This window comes from Phocoena sinus, chromosome 15 (genome assembly GCF_008692025.1).
Source record: "Phocoena sinus isolate mPhoSin1 chromosome 15, mPhoSin1.pri, whole genome shotgun sequence".
Taxonomy (NCBI): Eukaryota; Metazoa; Chordata; class Mammalia; order Artiodactyla; family Phocoenidae; genus Phocoena; species Phocoena sinus.
In genome coordinates, this window is record NC_045777.1 from 11,436,176 (window position 1) to 11,449,878 (window position 13,703).

General features: G+C 48.3%; 1 protein-coding gene across 5 annotated transcripts in view; it reads left to right on the forward strand.

Moving 5' to 3' along the window:
• The first annotated feature begins 7,232 nt into the window (after nt 1-7,232).
• UBE2V1 (ubiquitin conjugating enzyme E2 V1) overlaps nt 7,233-13,703 on the forward strand; it is a 31,986-nt gene continuing 25,515 nt past the window's right edge. Inside the window, exon 1 of one of the 5 annotated variants that reach the window (XM_032604830.1) lies at nt 7,233-7,374. In XM_032604830.1, the coding sequence (XP_032460721.1) occupies nt 7,353-7,374 (22 nt within the window). In that variant the 5' untranslated portion in view covers nt 7,233-7,352. Of the gene's footprint in view, nt 7,375-7,401; nt 7,685-13,703 lie in introns of those variants that run through there. The other 4 variants (XM_032604829.1, XM_032604831.1, XM_032604828.1 and 1 more) reach the window with 4 other exon arrangements.

The window sequence follows — 13,703 nt, forward strand, 5'->3', positions numbered from 1 at the left end:
GCAGACAGCCAAAATCAGTACCAGGTAAGCAGCCTTGGGGCTGCAGGGTTTGCTTTCCTATTCCCAGGCTCTGCTGGGGGTATATTTCTAGGCCCTACCAATGTTTTAGTTCCCCCAGAAGCCAGCAAGAACAAACAGCGTGAGTCCAGAGAGGTGAAGTGACTTGTCCAAGACCACACAGCTAGTGAGGCAGAGCCAGGCCTCACACTCAGACCATCTTGCTGCTCCTGAATCCCAAGGACTGGAGAAATACTTTTCAAAACCAGAGGGACACATGTTTGGGGTCAGGTCTGGGAAAGTTGGGGTCATTTGTGAGATGGGAAGATTCCAAAAAGTCCCTATTGAGGGCCGGGGAGCAGGAAATGCTAATACCTACTGAACACTTACTACAGGCCAGATGCGGAGAGCTCCGTGCGTGGGTCCCCTTAAGCAGTCCCTGCAGCTCTGAGAGGTGAGTACACTTAGCCCCATTTTTTCCAAATGAGGAAACAGGCACAGAGGTCAAATAACATACCAAACGTCACACAGATGGTAGGTAGCAGGGCTGGAATCTGAGCCCTGATCTAACGCTGAGCTCTAGCAAGCTTTCACACGCACCTGCAGCCCCAGTGGAGGGAGGGAGGTGAGGAGGCAGGTGGCCAGTGAGAAACGTGTCTCCTATGAGAAAGCAGCAACACATCAGGATGAGAAACAGCAGCTAACACTGAGGACTGAGATGCCCTGGAGACATCAGGCCCCAGAGGGCAGCTGCTACTCAGATCAGTTGAGTAAAGAGGAGCCAGAAAATCCAGATTTGTTCAATGCTGGCTCCGTTCTTTAAACATACCGTGGGCAAAACAGAACAGGTATATAGGCCAGTTTCTGCCCGTAACTTCCCAGCTGGTGCAGGGACGGCCTGATTTGGGGCGGATTTGTGCTGCTATCTGGTGGTGGAGTGGGGCAGGTGGCAGTGCAGAGCAAATACATGGGTTTCCAGCTCCACTGGGAAACGTCACGCATCGCCCCCCCCCCTTTGCTGACTTGTCCTTAGAGGGGGTCTGGGCAGGGCGCCTGCTCCCAACATTAACCCCACCCTCTTCTGATAAATCTAAAAATTTCAAGCTAACCTTTCAAACATGATTTTGTAATAGGTAATGCATGCACAAGGTAAGGAATAATAAACAATACAGGGGTCAGCTGACTGGCCAGTAGACCAGATCTGTCCCACCTGTTTTTCTACTGTCCCCCATTAGCATTTTCTTTTTAATAGTGGGAGGAATAAAGAATATTTCCTAACACACGACATTCAAATTCAGTGTCAATCGTAAAGTTTTACTGACACACAGCCATTCATTTGCATATTGTCTATGGCTGCTTTTTCAATACAGCAGCAGAGTCGAGACCAAACGACTCACAAAACCTAAACTATTTACTATCTGGCCCTTTACAGAAAAAAATTTACCAACTCCAGGTCTAGAGTGCTCCCCATTCATGTTCCCCCAAGCCCTCATTTCTCTTCCCCATCATTTTGATAAGACCCTTGCAAGTCGCTTACATAGGCACAGAGTCATGTCTGTCCCCCCTCTTTTCACACAATAGGTAGAATGTTATATACACAGTTCTGCACCTTGCCTTTTTTCATTTAATATGTTTTGGGGATAGTATATATCAATGCTTCCTTATTCCTTTATACAGCTGTATAACATTCCAACTTCAGGATGGACCTTTCTTTTTTAACTCATCGCTCGTTGAATTTTGAGATAATTTTCATTTTGGGGTAATACAAACTGCTGTTTTGTGCATCAGAGAACTTAAGTGTTTGCTCATAAGGGCCAGTAGACCTGAGGGGTCAATTTCTGGGGATCGAATTGCTAGGTCAGGGATGTCTGTGTGCTGCATTTTGATAGCTCATGCCAAAGTTGCCTTCCACCAAGGCCGTGCCCATTTAAACTCTCAGAACTTTTGAGAGTGCCAGTTGCCTCACACCCTTGCCAACAAAGAGTGTTATCGAGTGTTTTGTTCTTTGCCAATCTGATAGGTGGTTTTAATTTGCATTTCTCTTACTGTATTTCATTGAATCTAAGATATCATTGATTGTACCATCCATCCTGATTTCAGAGATGTTTGAATATAAAAATTTGCGTCTTAGAATCACAGAAATACAATATGTTGAGTGAGATTGGGTATCTTATCACATTTCCTTTCTCTGTACATGTTCTTTTCTGATTTTGCGGGGGAAGCAGGACAGTAATGGTTAAGAGCTTACGGTTCAAATCCCAGCTCTGCCACTTACAAGCATGTGACTTTGGGCAAGTTACTTAATCTTTCTGTGTCTCAGTTTCCTCATCCGTGAGATGGGAACCTAACTCATAGGGTCATTGTGAAGATTAAATGAATTAATATACGCAAAACACTATGTTCCTGGAACATACTAAATGCTCCATACACGTTTGCTATGATTATCATCTTTCCTTTGGGATCTCTTTTTCTTAATGAGTTGCAAGGGCTCTTTATAAATTAAGGAAACATCCTTTTGGTTTTCCCCCCATCCCAGACCCCTGGTTTTTACTCCTTTTTCATTGACCACAAAACAGATGATACAAAATTCAGACATTATAGAAATAAATTGTATAGGAAGAAGCCAATGGAAATGACCCAGATGTCCATCAATATAGGAATAAATTAATTGTACCATTACCCCCCACCTACCCACTCCTATCCCTTTTTGGTTGTGTATTTTAGCAACTACATCAAACATTAAATATCTTAATGCTATACTTCAGACACACCCCAGGGGGGCATAACTCCATGTATGTGCCATGAAATGCCACGAATAAATGTGTCACACATCCCATCCACCACAGACCCCTCCCCAGGGATTCTCTGTCTTCTGGGTGCCCATGACCCTTCCCGTCAACAGTTCCTCAGCTTTACTTTCTGTAGTTTGTATTATAAAAACTATAGCATGAATTTGGGGTTTTTTCTTAACTATGAATTGGAAATATAAACATAAAACTTTATAATGTTATCCACAACCTCGCTACTCAAAGTGTGGTCTGTGCCTCAGCATCGGCGTCCCCTAGGAGGCTGTGGGAAATGCAGGATCTCAAGCACCCCTCACCCCTACAGAATCAGAATCTGCATTTAAACAAAACTGCTAGTGACTTACCTGCACATTAGAGTTTGAGAAGTATTGCTCTAAAAAATGATATTGTAGGTCTTGTAAAGTATATTGCATTTTTTACATTTTCAATATACTTTTTCAAGTTATTCATGCCTTTCACATCTCAGAGATTCCAGAACTCCCCGGATGTTTTCCCACCTTGTTGAGAACAGTGTTCTTGAGTGAATGCTGTGAACAGTCCAAGTCCATATATCTCTTTCCTGGAACACTGTGCCAGCTTCCTTGGCTGTAGATAACAACTTACTTTTAAGAGCAGTTTAAGCAGTAATGACGTTTATTATCACGTCTTAAGAAGCTTACAGGTAGGCAGCCCTGGGATTTGTTCAACTGCTCAACTACATCATCCAGGTCCTATCTAGCTCTTGCCATCTTTCTGTGCTGTCATCTTTGGTGTGTTGGCTTTTCAGCCTCAGGCTTGTGCCTCATGGTATCTATATGCTTGCCACAGCTCCAACCATCATAACCTCATATATAGAAAGGAGGAAAGGGGACAAAAAAGGCTTTCTCCCCAGCTATTTTCAGAAGAGGGAAACTTTCCAAACACCTCCTCCCCAACTCCACTGGCCAGAAAGAACTAGATCACAGGCACACCCCTGGACCAACCACTGACAAAAGGGAATGGCAGTGCCTGTGATTGGCTTGGATTCACACCTGGACGTTCAGCCTACTAAGCAAAATCAGGCTTCTGTGAGCACGGAAGGTCATGACTGGACTGGCAGTCAGTAGTGTCCAACACACCTCCCCTCTGGACCCCTCACCTCCAGTCTTGCTGCCGCCCAATTCAATTTCCTTGAGGCAAGAGGCTGCACTTTGTAAAAACGCAAACCCGCCTACGTTTTGCTTCAAACTTTCAAGGCTTCAGCTCCCTCACCACACAGGAAACATCAAGTGCCCCAGAGTTAAAAGAACTGGATTACAAACCTGAATTTACTCCTTTCTTGTGTGACCCTAGGAAGGCCATCTTACTCCACCGAGTCTCAGTTTCCACATCTGACAAATGTGGAGATAACAACAGCTACTTTGCAAGGGTCATTGAGGAAATAATAATATTGTAGTAATAATGGCAGCAGCTAATACTTATATAGCACTCGCTCTGTGTCAAGCCATTTTCTAAATTCTTTAGTTCTATTAGCCATTTTAATCTTCCCACGAATCCGATAAAACAGGACTCACATCCGCGACAGCTGAAGCTACCAGCTCAAGGGCAGAGAGGGAATGGGGCGCACGGGCCAGAAGAATCCCGCTCTGGGGACTGGTGGCGACCACCGGGGAGGGGGCGGAGCCTCTCCGAGAGCGCTTTAGTACGGGGAGGACTACAACTCCCAGCAGGCTCCGCAACCCTATAATTACATGCTGGCCTATAATTACCAGCATGCCTCGGGCTGCCGTGCTTAATCTAGTCTTCCTGCGAGGCGATCTGTGTAGAAATTCGCTTTATCGTCAATTTGCTTGACAGAAATTCCTCAGGGGAACCACGGAATCTACGCAAGTAAACATTTATGAGCATCTTGGATAAGAGGCTTGTGTTTTAATCGTCACTCCTCCACCTGTTATCTCTGAGTCTGTTTTCTCACCTCTAAATTGGGGATATTCCTAGGAGTTGTGGCACAGAGTTGTGAAGATTAAAAGGTGGATATGACAGCTTGGTAAATGTCAGCTCTTCTAGTGTCCCCTTCTCTCTCGGTGCCAAAGCGTTTATCAACGCATTTTATCCCCACAGCAACCCTATGAGGTTGATACCGTCATCCCCCTTTTCAGAAGGGGAAATTGATGCCAGGAGGGGTTCAAGTCCCTTGCCTCAAGTCACACAGCAAAGTGAGTGGTGAAGGAGGACTCGAACCCAGAAAATTTCACGCCAGAGGTGAGTCCACCTTAGGAGCCCAAATGCTTCCCACTTGCTGTATGACTTTTTACAGTGACCCAAAGTCCAGGGCAAATATCTTCTGTGCTCTTCAAGGTAAACTTGAATCACGTGATACACGGAATAATGTCAAGATGATTCCATGTGGCCAGTGCTGGGAAGAAGATACACGTGGCACTTGGAGCGTCAATTATGGCTGAATTTGACCTGGTGGGAGAAATCAAGGAAAGTTTCCCTGAGCGGGCAATGACTGGGAACAGCACAGGCAATGGCCGTGAGGAGGGAGAGGACATGTGTTTCAGAGGCCTTGAAAAGGGCCAGTGTAACTGGAGAGGTACAGCAAGTCTCAGAGGTGCAGGCAGTGCCAGGGAAGGGGGAAAGTGAGGCACCCAGGGTGCAGATTTTAGGGAGGCTCGCATTTGAAGGGTGGTGCAAGTGCAGAGCCTGGATCGGAGAGTGAAAGCCTCCTTAAATTTGGCGCCCTAGACCCCTCACTGACCCCATCCTAGTCCTGGCCTAGGTGCAGGGCATTGTGGGTAGGGTGGTTAACCATCCTGGTTTGCCCTGGAGATTCCTGGTTGTTGTCCCAGCAAGGTCATACTAGGCCCCCTTTCAATCTGCTGATTGTCATTGTTGGATGATAATTCTTTGGTCACTCAATTTGTAGAGTCTGTATTTTATCCCATGGGAATGGGGAGCTACTGAAAGGTTTAGGTGAATGGAACATGGGGGCAAGAATGGAGGCTACTGGGATCATCCAAGTGGGAGACAAGTGGATGGAGTAGAGAGATGCTTAGGAGGCATTCTGTAAGAACAAGGTGATGAATTGGATGCACTGGGTGAAGGCTTCCAGCTTCCTTGTTCCTCTGTATTGAAAGTCCTGGTCATTTCTCAGCCAGTGTTCAGCTGTGTTGCCTTGAGGCAATCCTTTCACCTCTCTCAGCCTGTTTCCATATCCATATAAGAGCTTCTCAGACCATTTGTCATAGAGGAGTCACTTCTTGGATTTAACATTTGCAAGTATATGTTTCCAGGGCCTTTGCACATGCCATTCCCTCTACCTCCTTCTCATCATTCAGGTCGCTGTTGAAATGTGACTTCCATAGGAGGCCCTCCCTGACCACTTCTTCTCTGGTTTACTCTCTATCCTATTATAGTTATGTTTTCCCCTATTTGTTTATTTGCTTCCTATCTCCGACTAAAATCTAAGCCCATGAGAGCAGGAGCTTGCTTCTTCAGGGATGTATATCCATCCCCAGCACCTATGACAGCATCTGGCACATAGTAGATGCTTAGTAAATATTTGTTCGATGGAATGAATGGATTGAGTGAAAGAGTGAACGAATGAATGAATGAGTGAATGCTTTCCCTGCCACCTTAATGCCCCAAATCATTTAGCTGCCCTTCTACAAGCCCCTTCTGGCCTGGGAGCATCGATCTTGGAAGCAAGACATCTGGCTTGGGTTCAAATTCTGACTCAATCATTTAACAGCTGAGTGTAGATAAATGGCTTAACCCCCCTGGCCTTCATGTTTCACTTTAAGCCCGACCTGGTAGAGATGTTGTTGTGAGGATCCAACTAGATAGGAAAATGCCCCAGGCAAAATAGGTGCTTTTTATTCATTTATTTTTGCAGTACGCGGGCCTCTCACTATTGTGGCCTCTCCTGTTGCGGAGCACAGGCTCCGGACGCGCAGGCTCAGCGGCCATGGCTCACGGGCCCAGCCGCTCCGTGGCATGTGGGATCTTCGCGGACCGGGGCACGAACCCGTGTCCCCTGCATCGGCAGGCGGATTCTCAACCACTGCGCCACCACGGAAGCCCGAAATAGGTGGTTTTTAAAAATATTATAAACTTGCATCTATTTATTTATTTATATTTATTGAAGTATAGTTGACTTACAATATTGTGTTAGTTTCAGGTGTACAGCATAGTGATTCAGGTTTTCGGTTTTTGGCGGGGATTTTTTTGCAGATTATATTCCATTATAGGTTGTGACAATAGGCGCTTTTTAAAAGCTTTCTTTTCTTTTTCTTTCACAGTCACACCCTTCCAAGTCTGATCCCCCTTGCCCTCCCCACCAAGCACCTCAATACCTCCCTCGCACCAGAGCCTGCAGGGCCTTGCAGGTTGCTGGGCCCTCACGCACGCAAACATTTCCTCTCTCTAAAAGGGCAGGAAAAAATACCTTCCCGGCAACGGGTCGCGCAGTCAGCGGAGCGGGCGTCAGCGGAGGCGTCTGCGTGTGCGCACACGCATGCGCGGAAGAGCCCGGAGAACGGGTGGGGGGTGAAGAAGGGGCCGGCCTTTGAGCGACAGCGACGCAAGATGGCAGCCACCACGGGCTCGGGTGAGCGGGGGCGCCGGACCCGGCCGGCCGAGGGGGCATGGGCTCGGGCCGGGGGCCGGGGACCCGCGAAGGCCCTTGCTGCGGGGCCAGGGCCTCTGCGATGCCTCTGTCCCCTGGGCCCCGTGGCGGCGACTCAGGCGGCCTGAGTGGGGAGGAGGAGCAGGCGGTGGCCGGAAGCACGGGCGGGGGCCTGAGGGGCCTGTGGGACCTGTGGGCGGCGCGGCGAGGCCCAGAGGCTCCCCCGGGCGGCGTGAGGGCCCTGCTGAGAGGAAGGGCCGGGTCCCGCGGCGCAGCGGAGCGGCCAGAGCGGGTGAGGGGCGAGCCCAGAGGCACTGCCGAGGAGATCGGGGCTGGCGGCTCTTTAGGGGAGATCGAGGGGTCCCCTTGAGAACGAGGAGGCGCCCCAAAATGGATGGAAGTCCTTTATTTGGGTGCTGGGTGTCCGGGTGGGGGGAGGAGCCTTGGGATGTCCGTTTGGCGGGGACTTCGGAGAAGCCCCTCAGGATGGATGAGGGAAGAAAACAGCATCCTGAGGGGTGACTGAGAGGATCCCCCATTGGTAAAGGGCAGGGCTTCAGTGTTAGTTTGGGGGATTGGGTTAGCTGAGGAAATTTTTATGTTGATTAGAAAGGAAGAGTCTTGGGGTGGCTACTTTGGGGGGAATGAAGGGCATCTCCATAGGATACGTGAGAAGAGGAAAGGGATTTCTCAGATTCCAGAGGGATTTGGTTGGAGCAGCTGAAAGTGAAATGACCCCATCGTTACCAGGCCCCTAGTTTTGGAGATAGATGTTAGGTTTTAGGAGGCAAGCTCCGAGTAGGGCGGTTAGTGGAAGCTTGCGATATTGGGTGAAGAACAGATGAGTTGGGAGCCCTGGAGGTGTCTGTCTGGGGAAGGGAGCCCCATGCAGTGGGTGAGAGTGGGAAAAGGTCAGGTTTCAGAGATGTTCTTTTTAGAGAAGAAAAATCTCCTTTGTTGGGTGAGGAAAGCGTACCCTAGGAGTGTCTGTTTTATGGAGACTGTCTCTCTCCCACTCTTTCGGGTGTTGGTAACATATGGGAGTTCAGCTCAGAAGTTCCCCAGTGGCTGGATGGGTTATGGGGAGAGGAACAAATAAAATGGGAAGTTTTGGGTGACTGGAGAAGAAAGCTGAGGTACAAGAGGGAAGGAGGGGGCTACGCTGTGGGCCAGGGGGAGTTCTTCCAGGCCCTGGTAGGTAAAGGGAAGGAGCATTGGTTTTGAGACTGGATTCAGTGTCCCTAAGATGCACCAGAGGATCAAATCCTGAAGGATCTGTTTCAGAGCTAACACTCACAGCTGGGCATCAGGGGGTGGACTCAGGTGGCCTTCTGAAAGAGGCAGGGTGATGATTGTCTGGGGAAGGTCCCGCAGAGGGGCTCATGAGGCAAGAGAGTCGGATTCTGGGAGTGCAGAATTTGGGAGTAACAGAGTGTCCCCCTTTTGGTGAGGAGGGTGTCCCCTGAGGTGCCTGGCAGTGAAATTGGCCAGTGAAGTCCTCCCAGATGAGGTGACAGTGGGTGACGGCTGATGGAGGAAACGAACAGGCCCACCTGCCTGGGTACTGAAATCCTCCAGCTGTTCAAGGCCGCAGCAGCACTGTTAGGAGAGGGTTGGTGACCCAAAGCGAGCAGGGTGAGGGGAGTCTGTCTTTCCAGGATGTTACTCCTCTAGTATCCCGAGGGGCCATCTTTGTTTGATTGTTAGAGTGGGAATTGAAGGAATTGGAAGTAGGGGATCTGACTGAAGTCACCTACCCCAAGCTGCCTTTTACACTCGAAGCAGTGGGGTCTTCCTGGAGGATGAGGAAACCACACATCTTTTTCCTAGGTTTGGTTTCAGTTGGAACAGTGCTGAGTCAGTTCATTTACAAAGAGACTGCTACAGACATTCTCAGAAGAGAGAGGCTGAGTCAGGCCAGACTGCTGTGGGAAACGTCTCATGAGAATAACACCCCTGCCAGGTTGCTCTGAGCTGGGGGTACACTGTGCCTGCAGCAGCCAGCGTTGTGATGGCTTTGCAGCTCAGCCCCTTGGCAATCACTTGAGATTGGCTACCTGTAATCCGGTTTAACAGCTCCTTAATTCTAACTTCTTGAAGCCCTGCCAGTTGAAGAGTGCTTCATAAATGCTGTGGTGGTCAGATAAACCATCGTCAGCTGCTGTCTAGTGGCATGCAAGAGCACTTGGCATGGTTTAGATAACATGGAAGAGGTTTTGAGGTGCCTTAAAATGGGCTTCCCAGGGGCTTCCCTGGTGGTGCAGTGGTTGGGAGTCTGCCTGCCGATGCAGGGGGCGCGGGTTCGTGCCCCGGTCCGGGAGGATCCCGTATGCCGCGGAGCAGCTGGGCCCGTGAGCCATGGCCACTGGGCCTGCGCGTCCGGAGCCTGTGCTTCGCAACGGGAGAGGCCACAACAGTGAGAGGCCTGCGTACCGCAAAAAAAAAAAATAAAAAAAGGGCTTCCCAGAACTCCTTTGTCTGTTTATTCAGCAGGTATTTATTAAGAATTTGCTGTGAATAGTGAACAAGATGGACATAACCCCTGTCCTTGAGGAGCTTCTATTCAAGTCAGAAGCCCATTAAAGGAGTAAATAATTAAGATTTCAGATAACAGTAAACGCTATGAAAGAAATTGTGTGATGTAGTATCTGGAGAGGTGGTCAGGGAAGGCTTCTCCAAGGGGGGGTATTTGAACTGAGACAAATGATGGAAGGCGCCAACAGTGTGTGTCACAGGCAGGGGATGGGGAGGCTGAGTGGAAAGGCCCTGTGGCAGGACTGAGCTTGGCATGTTGAAAGTACAAGCTAAAGTCCTCCGTGTGCAAGGGAGGCTTGTTAAAGAGATGAGTTGGAGAGAGAGATGAGTTTGGATTTTATTCAGTGTGGAAGAAAGCCATTGAACAAGTACCTGGTCTGAAGTAAACGTTCAGTAAATGTTTGTTGAATGAATGAATGAGAGTCTTAAAAAGAGAGGAATGACAAGATCTGACCATTGCTCCCAGGCAGTAAGAGGAGTGCAGAGTGCTAAGGGAGGGAGCAGAAAGATCATATTTGGGTTAAACTAAAATGAGTGTACAGGCCTCTCTGCTTTCTAACCCTGAGAAGTCTTTCAGGTGTGGTCAGGGGCCCTGAGGCCTTCCTTAGGTTTAGAACAAACCTCTTGATTAATCTGTGCCCCTGGTTGCCAGGAAACAGCTGTGAAGCCTTTGAGTTCCTGTAAGGGCTGAACTTAGTTTTTTGTGGTCACTGCTTTCAACACTTGGTGACAGCAGCTTCCCACCTCCTTTGCTTCTGCAGTGTGTGATTTCCCCATAGATCTTAGAGGGGTGGAACTGTGGAAAACCCACTGGAATCCTCAGGATGCTTGTGTTGTGACAGGTGACTTCCTCCTGCCTTGGCCAGGATTGCAGGGCCTCAAAGAGTAGCCCTTGGCTACCAGATCTTTCCTCTCACCCAGCATCCCACAGGCTGCCCTGACAGTAAACCAGAAACGGAGTGCCAGCAAAGTAAGCCCTTTACATTTTAAATTCGCATACGTTGGAGTGGCCGCATACACTCACTCCTCTTATGAACATTTAACCAGATGGGCAGTGGAGGTTAGTAGTCTTCCATTCCATTCAAGGGAGTTGCCTAGAAAGAACTGGAGCTGGCAGATGAGAACTGGTAGTCTCTTAGCTGGTCTCGTTCCCGTGTGTCTCACTGTGTGAGCATCTTCTTGTGCCAGTTGTAGCTAAGTGCCTTTTGTACAACATGGGCCCTGCTTTCGTGAGAACGTCTTCATGTTGTACGCAGCTGAAGAAACAGCAGTCTGCTCTAGTGATCGAGGGGAAACGCTTTGTTGGGCCACTACAATCTGTTGTTCCTCTTATGGATTGCCAGGGTCAATTTGATGATCATGATTTTCCCTTTCACAATAACTTTAAAACCACCCTCTTCCCCCCACTATATTCTCTTCCTCCCTCCCTCTCTCTCAGCTGAAGTGTAGCTCTACAGTAGTTTGATAAATGTAGAATAGAGAATATAAAGTCAGAAATCTTTTTTCTTTCTTTCTTTCTTTTTTTTTAAAGAGTAGACACCTTTATTTATTTATTTTGGGCTGCGTTGGGTCTTTGTTGCTGCGCTGGGCTTTCTCTAGTTGCAGTGCTCGGGCTTCTCATTGCAGTGGCTTCTCTCGTTGCAGAGCATGGGCTCTAGGCGCACGGGCTTCAGTAGTTGCAGCATGTGGGCTCAGTAGTTGCAGCATGCGGGCTCAGTAGTTGCAGCTCACGGGCTCTAGAGTGCAGGCTCAGTAGTTGTGGCTCACGGGCTTAGTTACTCCGCAGCATGTGGGATCTTCCCGGACTAGAGATCGAACCCTGCATTGGCAGGCGGATTCTTAACCACTGCGCCACCAGGGAAGTCCCAGGAATCCTCTCTTTCATTCTGAAAGGCCCTAGGGAAGTATAGAGCAGCACATTTGGTGAAGTAGAGATGTTAACACTGTTACTTTTATATTACGTAAAGTGGTTTAGAGGTTTCCTAGTACTTCGACTTAACCTGCTATGTCATCTCATCCAACTCTCCACAACCTAGTGAGCTCACCAGGGGAAGTATTGGCCTCCCAATATTCCTGAAGGAGATTGATGGCTGCCTGAGGAGTGGTGACACTCAGATTAGAGCCCAGGGGCTTTTGACTCCAGTTCCTTCCCCAACCTGCTCCAGTGCCTTAGGAAGGAAATGGAAAGGCATGGATTCAGGCATGTGCTCTTCCTCAGTCTTGGCATATTTAATCTTGATGAGAGAACAGGCTTTAATGAGAAGCGTCTGCCACCTGTAGCAGGAACTCTTTTTATAGCATCCCTGGCCACATTTTACCCATTTTGGGTAATGTGCTGTCTAATGAGAGTGAAGGCCACTTCTTGCTCTTGCTTATACTTTACACTCAATAACTCAACACTCGTTGGGCTTAGGGCCCCCTCATGTCATGTACAAAGTCAGTCCTTGTCTTCATTGACATGCAAGCCCTTCAGACTTCTTTTTAAGCTGCACTTCTAAGGCTAACTATGGGTAGACACTGTATTAAATACATCATCTCGTTTCTGACAGCAGCGTTTTGAAGCAGGTATCTATTGTGAAGGTGAGGAAACTGAGGCCCAGAGAGGAGAAATGACTTGCCTGCAGCTCAGAGCCAGTGACTTGCAAACCAGGGTACAGAACTGGGACAGCTCTGCTCCAGGACATATGCCCTTGTCCATATTAGCATTTTTCCAGCCCCCCGTTGCCTGTTCTCCAGCTAGGCATCTCAAGTTCCTTCAGCCATTGGCAGGTCTGTTGACATTCCTGCCTTGGCGGATTAGTTCTTTCATGGGTGGATAGTAATGACACCAAGTATGATTCTTTCTTCATTGTCACGTTCACCCCATACAAGTTCAGTAGGTGTAACCCCAGAATAGATGCCAAATCCTCCTCCTCTCCATCGGCATTATTGTCGTTCTTGTCCTACCAGTACCACCTTTCTCTTGCCTAAAAGACTTCAAAAGCCTCCTGCTTCCAGTCTTGCCCTTTTCTAATCCATTCTCTGTAGAGGAGGCAGAATGGTTTTTTACAGACAAGAAAACAGAAACTGCCACTCTCTGCAGAAAGCCCTTCCTGCTGCACTTAGAATAAAATCCATCTCTTTCCCATGGCCCACAAGGGCCTCCATGGCCTTGGCCTTGCCTACCCCTGAGCTCACGTGATGTGCACACCTGTGCCCTTGCTCTTCCCCTTTTAGGAATGCTCTGCCTGCCTGTGACTGCCTGCTTCTCCTTCTTCAGGTCTCAGCTCTCCAGAAAGTCCATCCCTGCCCACCCCTTTCAATATAGTCTTCTCACTCATTATCACATCTCTGTTCTGTTCTAAAGTGCATAACCTTATCTGAAGGTTCCTTGTTTGTTTTTCCACATTTCTGTGCCTTTGCAGTAGGGCAGGAATAATCCTTGTTCTCTGCTATGTCCCTAGCACCCACATAGTCCCTGACATAGAGTAGGTGCTCAATAAATATTGAATGTTGCAATGAATTAATCCAGGTTCTCATCTTGATGTAGCCAAATATATAAATTTGACATATTTGGAGAAACATTATATCTGATAGGGCAGAAGCAAAAGTGCCTGTTCAGCTTTTCAAAAAGGAAAGCTCTTGTCCTGATTAGTTGGCATTTATAGACGGACTTCAGCATAGAATTTACTCTTTCTCTCCTTCCCTGACTGTCCTGAGGCACTTACCACACCCTATTCTTTGTCTCCACCCCTTTCAGATAAAATTTGATCTTTGGCCTTGGTCACCCTAGCAGC